This window comes from Polypterus senegalus, chromosome 4, assembly GCF_016835505.1.
Source record: "Polypterus senegalus isolate Bchr_013 chromosome 4, ASM1683550v1, whole genome shotgun sequence".
Taxonomy (NCBI): Eukaryota; Metazoa; Chordata; class Cladistia; order Polypteriformes; family Polypteridae; genus Polypterus; species Polypterus senegalus.
This window is the reverse complement of record NC_053157.1, coordinates 167,046,465-167,064,531: the sequence shown is the minus strand read 5'-3', so window position 1 is coordinate 167,064,531 and position 18,067 is coordinate 167,046,465. Positions and strand designations below refer to the sequence as shown.

General features: G+C 36.4%; 1 protein-coding gene across 2 annotated transcripts in view; it reads left to right on the top strand.

The window, feature by feature from the left end:
• Positions 1-18,067, top strand: part of LOC120527799 (hepatocyte growth factor activator-like) — an 83,688-nt gene that overhangs the window by 57,328 nt on the left and 8,293 nt on the right. For both annotated transcript variants that reach the window (XM_039751630.1, XM_039751631.1), the window contains 4 exons: positions 2,705-2,752; positions 2,833-3,073; positions 5,971-6,110; positions 11,288-11,428. In XM_039751630.1, the coding sequence (XP_039607564.1) occupies positions 2,705-2,752; positions 2,833-3,073; positions 5,971-6,110; positions 11,288-11,428 (570 nt within the window). The remainder of the gene's footprint in view (positions 1-2,704; positions 2,753-2,832; positions 3,074-5,970; positions 6,111-11,287; positions 11,429-18,067) is intronic.

The following is an 18,067-nucleotide window of genomic DNA, read 5'->3' as shown; positions in this document are numbered from 1 at the left end:
ATTGCTTTTCTACACCGAAGGACTGTGGGATTTATTGTGCATTTAAAGAGTTAAATTCAAATCAGGCCACTTTAATTCCCACTGTGTTCAGACAAGTAATGTACCCTTGATAAAAAGCCTAATTTGAACATCCTAGTCAAATTCATTGGCAAACTGGTCACACTAGGTCATTCATTGCACTGTGCAAAACGAACTGCAATATTTAAAGGCACAGCAGAGAACAAAGTCGTGTTGCACGGGTCTGCTGGAGCCAATCCCAGCCAACACAGGGTGCAAGGCAGGAAACAAACCCCGGGCAGGGCACCAGCCCACCGCAGGAATTTTCAAAATGACGTAGAAAATAGAAATACAAAATAGGTCCTAGCACTGCCACAGGCAGGAATGAGGCAGTAATGTTTGCAGACTTTTTTAGATATTAAAGACAAGAAGTAACCCACCTGATAGTCTCTCACCACCCAATGTCATTTTGTTTCCCTGAATTGTCTCAAAAGCTGCACAATTAGCATAGTAACTTTAAAATTACATTGCTTGAGGAATATTAAAATATTATTCATCTTCCATATTCCTGGATTGACTAAAGAAATGTCAGAGATCATCTCTAATATCCTTATACTGTAGTTTGAATTTTATTTTTATGTGAAACATAAGAAATGATTTGTTTCCTGAGAAATGCCTTTTACCCCTTCCCAAAATGTTCTCTCAGATATCCTTGAAGACATATTTACCTCTAAGAACAGGTTGATTTGTGAGGAAATGATTCTTAAAAAATCCCCATCTGCATCAGTAATAGGTTAAGTAGCCCCATAATGACTTAAGCATATTAGTAACAGCAGTGGGGTCGGAGGTTACTATAGTACTCTGTTTCCATGACCCAAGCAATTTTAGTGAGTTATTATCAATAAAAAAGTAGTTGATCTATAAAAATGTGTGTTGTGAGGAAAAGAATATTGTCTTACATGTGTGTAGTAAAATCTCTATGGAATATATATATATATATATTACGGATATATATAATATAAATATGATTTTTTGTGACCTGTGAGATAATTACAAAAGATATTGTGGACTATCTGTAGCAGGGCTCATTACACAACTGAAACCTTCAGCCATTTGGAGCCCATGAAGGCTCATATTTATTATATTTTTATTGAGGGCCCTTAAAGAGTATTACATTAGCCAGAGACAAATTAGGTTTAAACAGATTTCACAACACCATAAAGTACCGTTCCTCAGGTTCTAATACTATGTCATTGGATACCAATGAAACTGCTTTACGAATTAAAATTCCCATTCTCTTCCTTGAGCTGGATTAATCTTTACTGTTTAAGTGGATCTCCAGCAAAACTGCTATCTCTGCCCTCAGAGGTGAAAGGCGTGAAAGCACTTGTATCCTCTTAACATCATGATTACACCCTTTTTGTATTTGAGGAGTAATTTTTCCTTATTAACATGACAAGATGAGATTCCTTTACATTAAAACTATAGTCACCCATAACATATTTGTCTTTGCTATAAATAGTACAGCCAATAAAAATTCTAAACAACAAAGTGGGCATAAAAAATGTTCCCTCTCCCTTCTCCATTCTTGCATCCCAAACTGATGCTAAACTCATAGATGTTACAGCCCCGATCTTCTGAAATGCCACGAAGCATGGCCTGCCTAAAACACACAAATTCACCCAAAAATAACTGAGTTGATAAATTGATGAGTGATCAATATCCATGACAAAATGCAAACCTAAACAAACTGTCTACATCTATATCTGTAACAAAAAGAATAATGCATTAAGGCTAGAAGTTATATAAAAAAATATCCATTAATAAGTACGGTTAAGTATTATAGCAAGGTATGATGAGATATACTAGGAATGTGAAAAAATAATTATGATAGTAACGGCAGTATATGAAGAAAGAAAGAAAAAGAAAGAAAGAAAGAAAGAAAGAAAGAAAGAAAGAAAGAAAGAAAGAAAGAAAGAAAGAAGTTGTTTGTTCTTGCCTGGTGTTGAAGATGGATCTTGAGTCAGGATTCTGTCAGCACAGTGTTGTTTTCACCTTTTTGCCCACTTTTTTGAGATTTCCTTTATTTTAATTATCCTGTGCGGCTACCGAAAAACATTCTTTGAATGCTTGTTACAGTTTATGATAAGAATAAATTTGTTCATAACATCCCTAATATTACTTTTCTTGTTTATGTTTTTTCCCTGTTTTATTATCACTATTATACTTCTGATCATGTTTTAGTACTCTTATTAATATTACTAACGTTACTGTAACTTATTCGTAATATTAATCACACCAGGCTATTGTGTTGTTCAAAATCTGGTTATCTTTAATATTACTGAGTTCTTTTGTGTATGTGTATTTTTACTATATTATTATCACCCTTATAAATATGTTATTTTATTACTACAGCTCATATTAAAATCAGAAACATAACTTCCATATAGGCTAGGTTGTTTTTTAAATGAATTTTTATTCTAACTTAAGTAAAGGTCTAATACAGGCCACTTTTAAGGAATCAGGAACAATGGCAGCTAATATTTATTTATTCTATGTAGGCTTTGTAAATACAATATGTTCAGTCCAAATGAGATAATGTTATATTGAATAGATCATGGAGTCCTAAAGGCAACACATTGGAATAATTACAATTGTAAAAGTGATTATTCTGCCAATTTTCAAATAATCCTTTTGTTCTTTTCAGAAATAATGACTGTGCCGGCTGTTGGAGACTCTTTTGAAGACCCCTCAGGTACTAGTGAATCAAATGCATTAATGGCTTCCTAAACTTGTGTTTTTTTGTCTTGCCAAGTGACCTTACTTTTTTTTTAGAATCAGAAGTTCCAGAATTATTTGTTAGAGTTCCAAATACTACTCAGCCAAAGACTGGACCTGCCTGTGGCAAAAGACACAAGAAGAGAAGGGCTCCAGCTGGGAGAATCATAGGTGGAACATCTTCTCTGCCCGGTGCTCACCCATGGCTTGCTGCTCTTTATATTGGCAAAAACTTTTGCTCTGGAAGTCTTATAATGTCTTGCTGGGTTGTGTCTGCAGCACACTGTTTTTCCAACAGGTATGGTTTATAACAGTTAGGTGGACCTCTTCTGGACATTTTATTTTTATCTTGATTTACTATATGTTTGGTTTAAGACTTAAGACATTTCTATATATTTCATTAATTTTACTGGTTCATTTCAACATTTTGCTCCATAATGATGCCAAAAGTGAAAGATTTTTCTTTTCAGCTTAGCTTCCATATTAGACAGAACTCTATTGCAAGAATGCAATGTACCTTAACGTAACATCTTCCAACACACTCTGCCTGATTTGGGCTCTCAAAGTCTATTATTGCAGCATCAGGTGTTGGGCAGGCACAGTTCTAGAGAGGTCCATTATTGTGTCTACTTTCTCTCTCACACACACACACACACACACAAACACTCTCAGAGTCAGTTTACTCTGGGGCATAAACACAATGCATACAGACACAGATCTGGGGCCTCATGTATAAACGGTGCGTACGCACAGAAATGTTGCGTAAGAACTTTTCCATGTTTAAATCGCGATGTATAAAACCTACACTTGGCGTAAAGCCACGCACTTTTCCACGGTACCTCATGCCTTGTCGTACGCAAGTTTCCACTCGGTTTTGCAAACTGGCGGCACCCAGCACCAAAGCAGTGCTACTGTTCTTGTGTGATTACTCATTATTTTCATGACGCGGCTTTATAAATACACAGAAACTAACCGCATATTGTTTATTAGTGTAATGCATCTGATTGTAATTAACTCGTAACAATATAATGATCCAGGGAACAGCCATAGTATTCCAAATGCCATAACTGCTTTAGCGTTGTTACTCTCACTTCTTCTTCTTCTTCTTCTTTCAGCTCCTCCCATTAGGAGTTGCCACAGCGGATCATCTTTTTCCATATTTCTCTCACTGCACCACTCGGAGTATTTATATCACTGTATCTGAGTGTGAATCACAGCAGCAGCTGATCGGAAAGAGAATTATCGGTATACGGCATTAAGGACACGCTGTCTCAGCCACGGCAAAACGTTTCAAAGCCTTTCCTGTACGGACCTCGCAGTTCAGAACAGTTTAATCCCAAGAACTTGAAATGCAGCCAATCAAGTGCTCCTTGTAGAACTGTTTGTACTTATAAGTACAATCACCCCACTGTAAACTCGCTCTATAGTTATAATATCGCACAACCTGAGCCACTTTATAAAGCGCGTATTTACATATGATGACGATATCATTTTTAAGGTGAAATGCAGCAAAATATGTTTGTTAAATTATACACATAAAACTTTAACTTCATTTAAATAATCTATATTATTCACTGGGAGTGTCTTTAAGGACAGACTAATTAAACATGTACTACGAAGATATTTCAATGTTCTTTAAACGTTTTGAAGAATCGGCGCTAAGCTTACAGATGGCTTAACGTCTATTACAGAGCTGATTGTATGGCGATCGGTTACTTGGGGAAAGAAAAACACTGACTGCAGTGACGGCTACGCCAATATATATTGAATATAAAACAGAAAGATAAAATAACAACACAGCTAAAAACGCAGCAACAAATTTCGGCAAAAGTTAAATGCTTGTGTCATGAGCACAAACGTTCTTTAACTCCTATCATCATGAAAATGACATCACGTATACATCTCAGTATTTTAGTTATTCAGAGAGCTGTAATATCACGAATGTAATGGACTCTGTGTCCAGTTGGAGGAAGAGAGCCGGTTTAAGAAGCAAGTAGTGATTCACACACATAGAGCACATAGAAAATCAAATACAAAACAAAGCATTTAACGTGCTACTTTAATTACGATGTGATTTTAGAAACTGGTTAATTAAACAATTTTAAGATGAATTTTATGATGTTCTACTTTAATGACAAAATAAACTACGTGATTAAAGTGGAAATGTCGAGACTGAAGTGGACATTTCATGCTTTTTCCCCACCGTGTGGCTTTTTTCTCTGTATCCTAATAAGCTTTCATATGACACTCAGACAGTGGGCTTACAACTTGGCTTTTCATGGCGACTTTGATATGTGACTTCTTTTTTATTTCCAGCACTGTGCGATTTTGTGGATGTGAGCTTTCATGTTTCTCCAACACGCTATATCACTCGATCAACTTCCTTTTGTTGATTATACCACGGCTTATTTGAACAAATAGTATGTTTTTCCTTTGCCTCCACTTGGTATTCGCTGAAATTCTTATATTTTCCCCGTGCTTTTCCCATTGTCTTTTCACAGAAGGCTGCGCTTAAGGGCGATTTATATTGATTTGCATATTCAAATAGGCGTAATTCTGGGAGGATTTGGGGCGTTACATAATGCGCGTGCACGCGTTAGTTTTCACGCTGATCGGGATTTATGTAGCGGAAGAACGTGGAAGTTGGAGTACGCACATATTCCTGCATCTGGATTTTTCTGTGCGTAAGCACATTTCGGCTTTTGTGCTTACGCCATGTTATAGTGCAAATTCTACGCACGGCATTATACATGAGGCCCCTGGTCATTTGAAAAGCATGATGAATGGACCTTCATTTTGAAATATTTTGACTGTAACAAAAGAAATGAGTTTCTTATTGTTAGAAAAAAAACAGAGAACATACAAACTCAAACCAGAAATTATCCCAGCTAGGAAATAAACCCGAGGCGTATGTGCTAAAATGGTATGACATATGCCTCTCTTTTTATAAACTGCCATTTTTGCATATTTTGAAGCCGTGACTGGGATCAGCAAGGATGTATATTTTGGAATTATACTTTAAATGTTTAACATTTAATTTTTCTTATATTTTAAATAATTAAATGGATGGCCTGCTAATCCATGCACTATAATAGTGATTTTTTTTTTTATCTGAGTTGCAGCGACAGAGACACCTTAACCAGACTAAATGAACAACCACTTACTGTATATGTTTATTTTTATCTGGTTTTGCAGCCCTTTAAAGTCAAGTATTCGAGTTGTTTTGGGACAGCATTTTTTTAATGACACAGGTCCTAATGTGCAGACCTTTGAAGTGGATAAGTACATCTTTCCTGATAAATACTCAGTTTTTAATGATGCTGAGCATGACATTGGTGAGTATGCTGTTGCATTGTAATACATTTAAATATTTATCAATTAATATCTAAGTTTATTCCGTGCTGTTTTTATTAGGTGCTTCCCATTATATCTTTTGACTGGGTGGAAAAGAATGAAAGACAACAATGGAAATATCATTGGAGCTTTGGTGTTATACAGTAATTTCACTCCACTCTAAAAGAACCATTCTTCTTATCTTCAGTTTTTACTTTTCTTATTGTTCTCAAAAATGGTATCTTCTAATCCATTCCTTTAACTGTATGATGTGTTGTATTTGCAGTGTGTCTAGTGGATCTAGACTAATACTAAGACTTTTTCAATGATTTCGGATTGTTTCATTCTAGCATGATAGCCTTTTTAAAAATATTTTCACCTATTCTTTTGTCGGGACATTATAAAAATTGAACTAAACATGCATCTTTCAGGACCACCATTATTTGACTATAATATATGCTTATACAGAATAATTAACATAATGCCAAATGTAATTTTTCTTTTTTCAAAAATTTTCAAAAATGAGTATTACAATGTTATTTGTTAGAACCTGAGAAAATTTTCTTTTTTGTATCAGTAATAATGAGCAAATTATTCTATGCAGGATGTGACTTCTGGAGCCACACAGACTACAAAAATAACACACACACATATATATATATATATATATATGGTATGTTTTATTTAAAAAAGAAGACAAGTGAGAAAGAGGTATTCAGTCCATCAGCTTATCTGGTTAGCTTCTGGCTGAATGTTCATGTATCTGATCCAAAAACTTCTTTAAAAGTTTTCAGTATTTCCAGTTCAACTACATGACTCAATAGTTTATTCAAGATTCCTACAAATCTTTGCATTTCGAGGTTGTGTTAAAAACTTAATTGCAGAAATTTTTAAGGTGTTAATCACACATGTTAATGGCAATTAATCAGCAGTCCTACTGTTTCATTTTAACAGTATTTCAATGATGAAACTACATCACCAATTTGATTATGCTTTTCTTAACAGATGGAGCTGTTTTGTGTGCTAGTCCCTAATATATAGTTATTAGTTACCACATCCACTCCTGGACATATGGGCATTGTGTATGATATCATCATACAGATATTAGAAAAGATATTGATGACCATGGACTGATATCTGAACTTTAAACAAAATCTAAGGACACACCTAGTGTAGAAGAGCCTTACAGGACTTCTAAAAATCAAACTTTTGTAATGTAGGATTTTGTTTTTGAATTGCTTTTCTTCTCAACTTTACACTATGGATTTTGTTTTTTTTTCTTTTGGATATTGTCTTATTGTGCTTTGACTCTTTCCGACTACTCCTTTGAATATTCCTTTGTAAGATCTTAATTTTTCAGTCACAAATTAATTTTAACATGTCCATGATGTGTTTGGACTCCAGTTGTGATCACAATAGCTGGTATGAGATAATGAAGCACTCCAGCAGATTTTCACTTATTGAACTGCCCACAGCATTGCCATTTGGTGTGTTATTTTTATGGATGCCACCATGTTGTTGATAGTAATGCCCTCTGTTACTAGCCACGTGAGCCAACACCAACACTGTGTGTAATGTCATTCAACTGCTGTTTTAATAAGGGGTGGTATACACTAACTGATGTCTTAACTTTGTGAAAGACCAAAGGATACACTAGTGATTGTTAACAGGAGCTCCCTCGAAAATTATTTTGGGTTCTGCTTGGTGATGACTTTGAACACGTTTGCAGACTTTGAATTTAAAGTTTGGTTTGGGTGATTTAATTCTTGACTTTTGCCTGTTTTTTGACTAGTCTTTGGACTCCCGCTAAAAGCTACTACAATATTTTTTCTTGAAATAAAATCTGCAGATTTGTTTGGATCAATCTACCTTTCCAATAGACATTACAGCATGCTGTGTTGAGTACATTTCAAAGGAGGATATTTTAATCTGTATAATGCACTAGTGAGTAATCCTCTGGAAAATTGTGTGAGGTTTTGGACCGTGTAAAGCAAAACTGTTTTAACTGTGCCAGACAAATTCCAGAGAAGAACAATGCATGAATGAAGTGCTCAAAATTAGAAGAGAATTATTATGGTGGATTCCAGCCATTACTTTAAAATAATTTCTTTAACAATGCTAGTACAGTGTTCTTCAACAGATGGAGGCTGGTAAAGGGTATAGAAATATTCACACTATTTTATTGTGTTATCAGATCTCCTGTGGCATACATCCAACACAAAAGATACAAACTAACCTCTTTGGTTCTTTTTTCATGGGGTATTTCAAGAAATGTAAAAACTAGCAATGTAATTGTTATCTGTAACCTCTTACCTGTCTCACTATACTTATTGTATCCTATATATTCAACACAGGGGATATCTAATGACAGGCTGTTTGCTGATTGGGACTGTCTTTTATTTTCATTCCATTACTTCAAACCTGTTTACCATTTTTAAAAGATTCCACAAAGCAGTCTTCAGAACCCTTAGGGGACACCAGCTAGACAAGGAATGATCAATCAGCACTCAGCAATGCTAGTAATCAATAATCAGACAGTGACATTGAGTTTGAGCTTTTACTTAAAAATTATATTTTTGTATCAAAGCCAATAGTAGATTATATAAGCAATACAAAGAATTACATAATATGGGTGGGTTCACGCAGTCTTCATGCAGTTCAAGATTGTCCAGTTCCTTAGTTACTGATTATGTTTCCTTAATCGAAAAATGAAAATGAAGATCTCTTATTGGAGACAGAGGTCCTTGGAAAGTATGCAGCAGCTAAGCAGACAGCCAGCTCCAGTTAACACTAGAATTACCAAAGGTTACGAAAATACTTGTAAACCCAGCCCACCTTAAATCATGATAATCCCAAGCAGCAAGGAGCCTGCTATCCCATCCTCTCACCGCTGCAGAAATGGTAAAACCTCTCCCAGCTCAAGCCTTGTTTATCAGGGAGTGAGGTACCTAGAACTGCATAGGCTAAAAAATATATTGTTATTTGGAACACATGCATTTGTGTTCCGTGTCTATAAAGATCTATGTAAGTGTAGGATGACAGGAAATGCAAGAAATGTTGAACACATACCTAAAAGACAAACTGTTTTAGTACAAAAGACAAAATTTTGACATGAAGTGTGTAATGTGTAAAGACTGAAGTCCAAATATCAAATAAGCACTTTCACAAAGGGTACAAATATAATAGAACAATTTTCAAGACTATAACCAAAGAAAAAGAAATTGGGTAAGTGTGGCTTGTTGTTGTGAATTCTTTGGTAGTATAGTGGTAAGGACTGCTGACTCTTATTCAAAAGGTCGCCGGTTTGAGCCTTCCCACGTCCCAAAATAAATGTTTTGAGTAATGAGCTGCTGTTATTGTTACTATTATACAATAAAAAACATACATTTGATTTGAGTCTGTAACATTTGGTGTAAATGTATGGTACTTGTAAAGGTTAGCGTTTTTTTTTTTTTTTATTCTCTCAGTCGTGTTTATGTTCGCCCCGATCTGACACTGTTAGTTTTCAAACAAGGTTTAAGCTGGGAGATGTTTTTGCACTTTCTGTGGCGGTGGAAGGATTGCAGAATAAGCTGGTTGCTGCTTGGGCTTATCGACACATTTACAAGACAAAAGACACTGAAAGAGTGGGGCGACTGGATTTAAGGTGGGCTGGATTTAAAAGTTTTTTCGTAAGCTTTGGTAATTCTAGTGTTAAACATTCATGACTTATCTTAAAGTGTCAGAAAAGCAGTAACCAAAAACTAAACTTTTACAACAGAGCATATAAAAGTGAAGAAAAAAAATGAACTGACATTTCTATTGAAAACAAAATGTTCTAATAAAACGTGATAATTCTCTCCCCGTTTTGCCAAAATTAAGTGCCACACACCTGGCTTACTGTCTTCCATTTTTACAGTTTCTCAAAACACAGAAAAGATATCACACAAGCTCAAGGACGATTCTCATGGGAGAATGTAACTGTTTTCTGTAACAATAATGACCTCAAAACATATGATTAGCAGTTCAGTGAGTTAAGAGCACATACTGTGTATGCTAAAGTGAAACTGACTCAGGTAGTCTTTATGAACAGAATTATACTTTCATCATGGTATTCATCCAGAGGAACAGAACTTTAATATCTGACATTTCTATATTGTACAAGTGGCATATTTCCTCTGGAACAATTCTAGATGAGATACTGAGGTGAATATACAATAGATAAAATAATCTGTATATTTCAATACACTTTCACACCTGATCTTACATATTTATTGCCGATATGGAGACATCTACATTTCTCCTCTGCAAGTGCATGCCAAGTGCAATTATGCAAACTTGAAGCAGAGCTGGAAACATTCAGAAATAACCCATGGAGACAAAATCCTTTACTAAAAGTGGCCAAACACAATGTGCATAGTAAGTACATATATTTGTACTAAAGAAGGGGCATCTAACTTACATTGACATTCAGCCTACACAAATTACTTCTTTCAGCTCCACTAACTAGGTAACTAACTTTTTCTTTCTCTGTTGTCTATGGAAATATATCCTAACATTTATGCAAAATGTACCTATAAACAGCTTCCATATGCTTCTCTTTGTTCTTGCTGAAGAGATAATTTAAACAAACAGATGAAACTAAACATTTTATTTCCTTCATTAATTAAAACAATTTGTCATTTATGTTAGGGTAGTGGTGTGGCCTAGTGTTTTAGCCCATATCCATGTCATCGAGCAATTAATTCAACTTCTTGTGCATTTGTTTCACAAATATCTATGGGTCGAACTGTACTACAGTTTTGTACTTGGAAAGCTCCTTTCTAATGTTCACTACTGCTGGACTCCCTGCAGCTATTAACTCTTTATACAGCGCTGGCTCTGTCAGGCACCACCGTATTACCTGTCAGGAAAAGGGGTGAGTACAGCTGTGCTGGAATGTCACCTCACAGTCGTGTCATTTTACATGTCAACATCAACATGGTCCAACAATGAGATCAGCAACTGCAGCCGTCAAGTCTGACATACTTTTTAAAGCACTTAATTTAAAATAAATGTGCTTTCTCATCTCTGTTTCATGTCTGTCTTTTATATAAAGCTGTATTAACACTGTCTCTTTGTGATATGTGGTATTTTGTGGAATACAGAGATGCGCAGAACTGTACAAACTTCTTTCAATCCTGTTAATTCTGTATTTCAGTGCTTATCAAACTGAAAAAGAAAGATAAACACTGTGCAAAAAGGACTCAGTTTGTCTCTACTATCTGCCTACCAGAGCCAGACATCACTTTCATTCCTTCCACCTACTGTCATATTGCTGGCTGGGGACACTCAAAAGAAGGTAAATATTATCATTATTGGGCGAGTATGCTGTATATCTTTTCAGATGTGTCTGTTAATAAAAATCTTTTATTACTTGTTTTGATGAAGCTATTTTTTATAATGTTGAGTGCTAATGGATCATTTAGAACTGCCAAGTTATTTTTTTGAGAGGGGGTGTCTAATAGCACAGCTATTTACAGATTCTTCACAAAGCAGCTTATTGACTGCTTTTCTTGCCAGATATTTATGAAAGCTTTTTGACAACTACATCCAGCAAGAGAAATATCTGTGCATTATATTTGAAAATATTGATAGGAAGGCATTTCAGCGGTGACAGCCACTTTCTGAAAAACTGGAACTGATAAATTCAGAAAATAGAGGTTGATTGGCTAAAGCAACATTTCTGAATATTTTTATTTTGTTGATTTTATCAATGAGCGTTCAGTCTGTTAGGCACAATTCAAATATATAAGCGATACTACTTTCCAGACTTTTGGGTTTCACAGTAGATGAATCAAAAGACTCTTCTCAGCCAAAATGAAAAAGTGATGTGAACCGACAGCTCAGTATGAAATTGTCCCTCATATATCTTGAAAAATCATGATAAAGATTAAACTGAAAAGTTTAAACAGAGGTCCAACAGAAAAAGCTTTAAACTATTTCTCACAGAGAAAATGAAATTTTTTGTAATTTTGAATAAACTTTTACATCCTTTTCCCATTCATTTGTGGGGAGTGGGTTGGGGTTCTTCCAGTGGAGTAGGATACACAAGTAAGCAATGAAGTGCAAGATATCACAAAGATTTTTATGCCATCTGGTGTTACTCTGAATGATGCCATTAGAGGATGAGGAGAAACTGTATATCCAAAACTATCTGACATATACGCAATGTTTTCTTCATTATGATCTCACCGTAAGGCATTAACAAAACGTGACCTTCGAGAGGCAAGGGCTGCATGACATCATTCACAAACCAGATCTTTTCCCAGATATAGTTTGGGTAATTTTGTCAAGACGGATATACCATGTTCATCCTTCTACTTAATTACATTATGCTTTGGAGAAATTGATGAAGAAAATCCTATTCATCATTTGTAATTTTAATTGAAAGGACCCCAGTTCCACTGATGCTTATCTTCTGATGGTGGACACTTTTAAATAAGTTTGTAGAGCCTGGAAATACTGCCTATATCTTCATCATTATTGTATAGTATATTTTTAATTATAGACATTGGAAAGGAGATTAATAAAGTTAGGCAGGTTTCTTTTAACAAAATTTCTACTTGTAACCTCTACATGGTAACAGTTTTAAAGTATTACTGGAAGACTGTATCTGAAGTAAAATAGTTCAAAGAATGATTGTACATATTTAATACAGAGGTGTCTAAAAGTCTAGATACCAAGTGAATTCCATTAGATAAATACTATATAGTTTAAAGATGGCTGGAATATATGACTACTGTGCATGGGAGGAACAAACACTAGAATCTTGGCCTTTTTGACCATTACATTATTGGTAAACTAAAGATAATTAGTAATGACAGGAACACAGACAAGGTACATAGAGCTTGATTTCCTTTTCAGGGCTAACTATGCAATTATGTGTTTGCTCCACAAGCTTTTTCTCTCCTGGACAAAGCTAGCAGCGCTGTGAGGATTATGTTTTTTGATTTCTCCAGTACCTTCAGTACCATCCAGCCATCCCTGTTAAGGGGTAAACTCAGAAATAAGAACTTGGATGAGTCTATGGTGTCCTGGATAATAGACTATCTGTCGGGCAGACCACCGTTTGTATGACTCAAAGACTGTCCTACTGATATGCATGTGAGCAACACTGGAGCAGCACAAGGAATAGTCCTGTCTCCTTTACTCTTCACTCTGTACACCCCAAACTATAAATATAACACCAAGTCATGTCACTTGCAAAAATTCTCAGCTGATTCTGCACTCATGGGGTGTATTGATTAAGGGTATGAGACGCAGTATAGGAGTCAGGTGGAGAATTTTGTTTCTTGGTGCAGAAAAAGTAGTCTTTTAACTACTTAACATCAGCAAAACAAGGAACTGGTTATTAACTTTCTATCTATCTATCTATCTATCTATCTATCTATCTATCTATCTATCTATCTATCTATCTATCTATCTATCTATCTATCTATCTATCTATCTATCTCTGGCTGACAGTTGGGAAAAATGAGTGCACATCGTGTTGCCCCTGACCCCATGTGAGTGGTGTGAGGCAGACCTGGTAGCATGAACATTTAGGCATAAGGTGTGGCAGAAATAAGATAATTGGAACCACACGGAATGAGTTGTGGAAGATCAGATTGGCAGCAGTGGCATTGGAGAAAGGCTGAGGAAGGAGATGGCCTCTAGTAAACTTTGCATGATGGAGTAAAGTACAGGAGATGCATTTTACAATGTTTTAGTCTGTCAGAACTGGTGATGATAAAATGTTGTCCAGTTGGAAGACAAGTAACGGCAAAGGTCTTCAGTAGCCTCAGGCAGAACTAATCAAGAGCAAATGATTAATCAATAGGGTTAGGTTCAATCTATTAGTCTTTGCCTCAATTGACAAGTAACGAAACCATCATGAAGAGAGGCATTTAAAAAAAAATAGTGTTAGTATTTAAATCCATCCACCCATCCATCCATCCTTGGTACAGTGTCATGATGTTCTACTTCCTTCCATAGTCTTAAAGTACCTTTATTTACAACCCAGTAATAAATTGGAAATTAGGTAGTGCCATGTGCCCCTCTGCTTTAGGTATTTGCATGCTGAGATATAAATATATTTTTATATCATAGCTTGGAGTTGACAAGAGTTGTGAAATATGAGTGCATATTGTGTAACCTTAGACCCCAAGTGAGTGGTGTGAGGCAGCCCCGGGGGCAGATGTGGTCATGTTTTTATGGTCCAGAGACTCAAAATGGTGGAATTGGCTCCCCTCACTGGGCGGTTTCTCCGAATGTTGGAGGAAAAGAAACACTAATATAGTTAACATCAGTGCTCCATCTTGGTCTGGGGTTGAACCACATGCCTGGGAGGGATTTCAACTGTGACCTTCTGACACACTTGTAACAATATATAAGCAGTATATAGTATATTTGATCACAATAAAGGAAGATGCAGGGAAATAAAGCTGGAAGGCTCGAAAATGAATGGGGTACAGACTAAATAGCCAAAGAGGACCATAAGATATACACAGACTGGAATAAAAAAAAAACAAAAAAAAAACCGAAAATAAACATGATGGGCAAGTGAGCATTAGGACCACTGCACTCTGCAGACATTCACATGCTTATATCATATGCTTAGACTTGTGCAATTAATGGCATAAGAATATAATGGCTTAGGATGAACAAATATTGTAATATAAGCAAAATGGTGTTGTAAAAGGGAATATAATTTACAGACTATGAAAATAACAGAATTTTGCATTTTATTTTTGGTAAAGGGGATTTGAACATGGCTATTAAATGTAGCAATCAATTATATAACTAAGTCTTAATTTTTTTTTTATTTTGTAATGAAACCAGTTCAATTTACTATGTTAAAAATATATGCTACCTAAGTAGTGTGTATGGTAATGGTTTGTTTGGTTTTGTCCTGCTGTAAATGTGCAAAATGGTTTACATGTTGAAGGCAAATGTTTGCAGATCCAAAATTCCTGCTCAGGTTTCAGTAAATGAGTCGGTTCAAAACACTGCCAGCTTACACCCACTCTCCTGCTTCTTCCCACTCATTGTACTTTGCTCTCTTTCCCTGTGCCGCAATGCTCTGGTCTTGCTGCTTGTTATTCATTTAAAGCAGTCATGATCAGCTTTGTGTTATATGATTTACTTTCTAAAAGAAATGGATTCTGAAGACCTCATTCAGGTAGAGAAGGCCTGCCTTTAATAGTAACTGTCTATGTCAGGGAATTCTTAAAACTAGAACTACGAAGAGGATTGTAGGCTAACTCTGACTCATTAGTTACATGGGTGTGATAAAAGAATAGCTCTAAGAGATGGAACCTGCTGAGACTAGAGATGGGCAGTGACATTTATAAGAGTTCAATAGGCAAAGCACATTGAGGTTTTAATGAGTGACCTGAGACTCTATAGAGAGGCACAGTGGGCCTGCAGGGCTTGTTTTCCATCAACTCAGTGCTCATTTGCACTCTCCTTCATGGCATATACAGTATAAAGAATGTGCAAGTGTAGGTGGGCATGCATGTGTTGTGTGTCTCCGCATGGATCAGAACAGTACTCATTTTTATAAAGGAACATGTTTCATCTGCTGTCAGGCCTGGGTAGTATAATAACGTGTCAGTCTAAATGATGCATTTTCAGACTTCATTTTGTTCTTGTGTGCCTCAAGTACAGCAAACAGCAGATACTGTTAACATTATTTTCATACATTTGTCTCCGGCACCTGACTAATACCTAAGTATTCAACTCAGAAACATCTTTATTAGAACATGGCCTTTATTGCCCAAATCTCTACAATAGATTTGTTTTGTCTTAGGTCATTTGTTTGTTAATGCTCAAAGTTATTAGGAGTTTTTTTTTATCTTAATGAGCGTTAACAAGGAGTTGCAGACAGCAATATGTTTACCAGCTGTAACAAAGGCGCTATATAGGCGACTGACCCGACACAGAGAGACACGGAGGCACGTATAAAAACACAAAGACTTTTATTTTTCGGCAGCTGTGGGACACGTCTTCCCCGTGCCACACAGCCCAAACACAGTCCCAAAGCACAATAAACACAACCAACAATCCTTCTTCTCTTCCACCACTCCTCCTCAAACTTAGTCCTCCTCCTCCCGACTCTGGCTCCTCGACTGGTGGTGGCTGGGCCCTTTTATAGCCCACCCGGAAGCGTTCCAGGTGATTAACCACCTGGTCCTAATTGCACTTCCGGTTGGGGCTGAAGACTTGTCCAGCCGGGCTGTGGGAAGCAGACAGCCCCTCCTAGCGGCCACCCCGGGCCCCAACCAAGCTGTGGAGGACTCCATCTACCATGGAGCCCTGCGGGTGGTTGGGGAATCACCGTCGGCCAGGGAGGCTGCCACCAAGCGTCCCGGGGGAGGTATTGAACTGCCCGTGGCAGCTCCCCCGGAGCATCAGCAGCAGGGGTGTCCCTGCCGGGCATGGGACCTGGCTGTCCTTCACACAGCCAAACACTGAATTTGGTACCATCAAAACCTGTGTTTGTTCAGCACAAAGCAGCTGCTCAAATAAAATGATTTACAAAGAAATACTGGAGGTGAAAAGCTAATAATTTAATTCAGTCCACAAAATATTTTCTATATTCAATTTATTAGGATAATATTACAATAAAACACATGGTCATACACAAATAAGCATTAGACAGTACCATGTCAACAACAAAATTTAAGAAATAACTTTCCTAAAGTCAGGCCAAACTATTAAGATTATACAAAGTTAGGTGCATTGTATGCAACATATAATCGTTCTTCACCTCTTTAATTTTTATTCCTATCTATGGCTGTTATGTATGGAATAATATTTTTGTTAAAATGTAATAATTAAAATAGCAATTAGGAAGTCTGATGCCGTATTATCAATGTGTCAAAAATGCATAATGCATAATTAAATAAAAGTCAACTAATTTTTATCATTTTATTTTGGTTCAATGATGTAGTTACCATGTATTTAATTATTGCAGTTTTTGTTTTCAAAATTGCCTTTTGTAAAACCTGTTTTTATCCAACACAGGAACTTTGCTGAATAGAGCATTTTTATTGGCTTTTTAAATACTGGCACTAGATTTTTTAATGCCTCTCTTCATGATGGTTTTGTCACTTGTCAATCAAGGCAAAGACTAATAGATTGAACCTAACCCTACTGATTAATAATTTGCTCTTGATTACTTTTGCCTGATTATAGTTGGTAGGCTACTGAAGACCTTTGCCGTTACTTGTCTTCCAACTGGACAACATTTTATCATCACCAGTTCTGACAGACTAAAACATTGTAAAATGCATCTCCTGTCCTTCACTCCATCATGCAAAGTTTACTAGAGGCCATCTCCTTCCTCAGCCTTTCTCCAATGCCACTGCTGCCAATCTGATCTTCCACAACTCATTCCGTGTGGTTCCAATTATCTTATTTCTGCCACACCTCATGCCTAAATGTTCATGCTACCAGGTCTGCCTCACACCACTCACTTGGGGTCAGGGGCAACACGATGTGCACTCATTTTTCCCAACTCTGTCAGCCAAACTAGGCTAAGATATAAATGTATTTATAAATCAGCTTTGCAAATACCTAAAGCAGAGGGGCACATGACACTGCCTAATTTCCAATTTATTACTGGGTTGTGAATAAATGTACTTTGAGACTATGGAAAGAAGCAGAACATAATGACTAGATAGATAGATAGATAGATAGATAGATAGATAGATAGATAGATAGATAGATAGATAGATAGATCATGCTAAAGACTGGAGTGAAAAGCCATCAGCCACATGGGGTCTCCTGTTCTGAGACAATAATCTTCTAGTATTTTGCAATGCTAGTACTGGTGATAAGTTGAGTGGTTCATACTTGATTTATCTTTTCTAAGATTTACATCTTGACACAGAGACACATACACTCATTTCTCTGAATATGGTCCAATCCTGTTCAGGAGGACAATGTCACATTG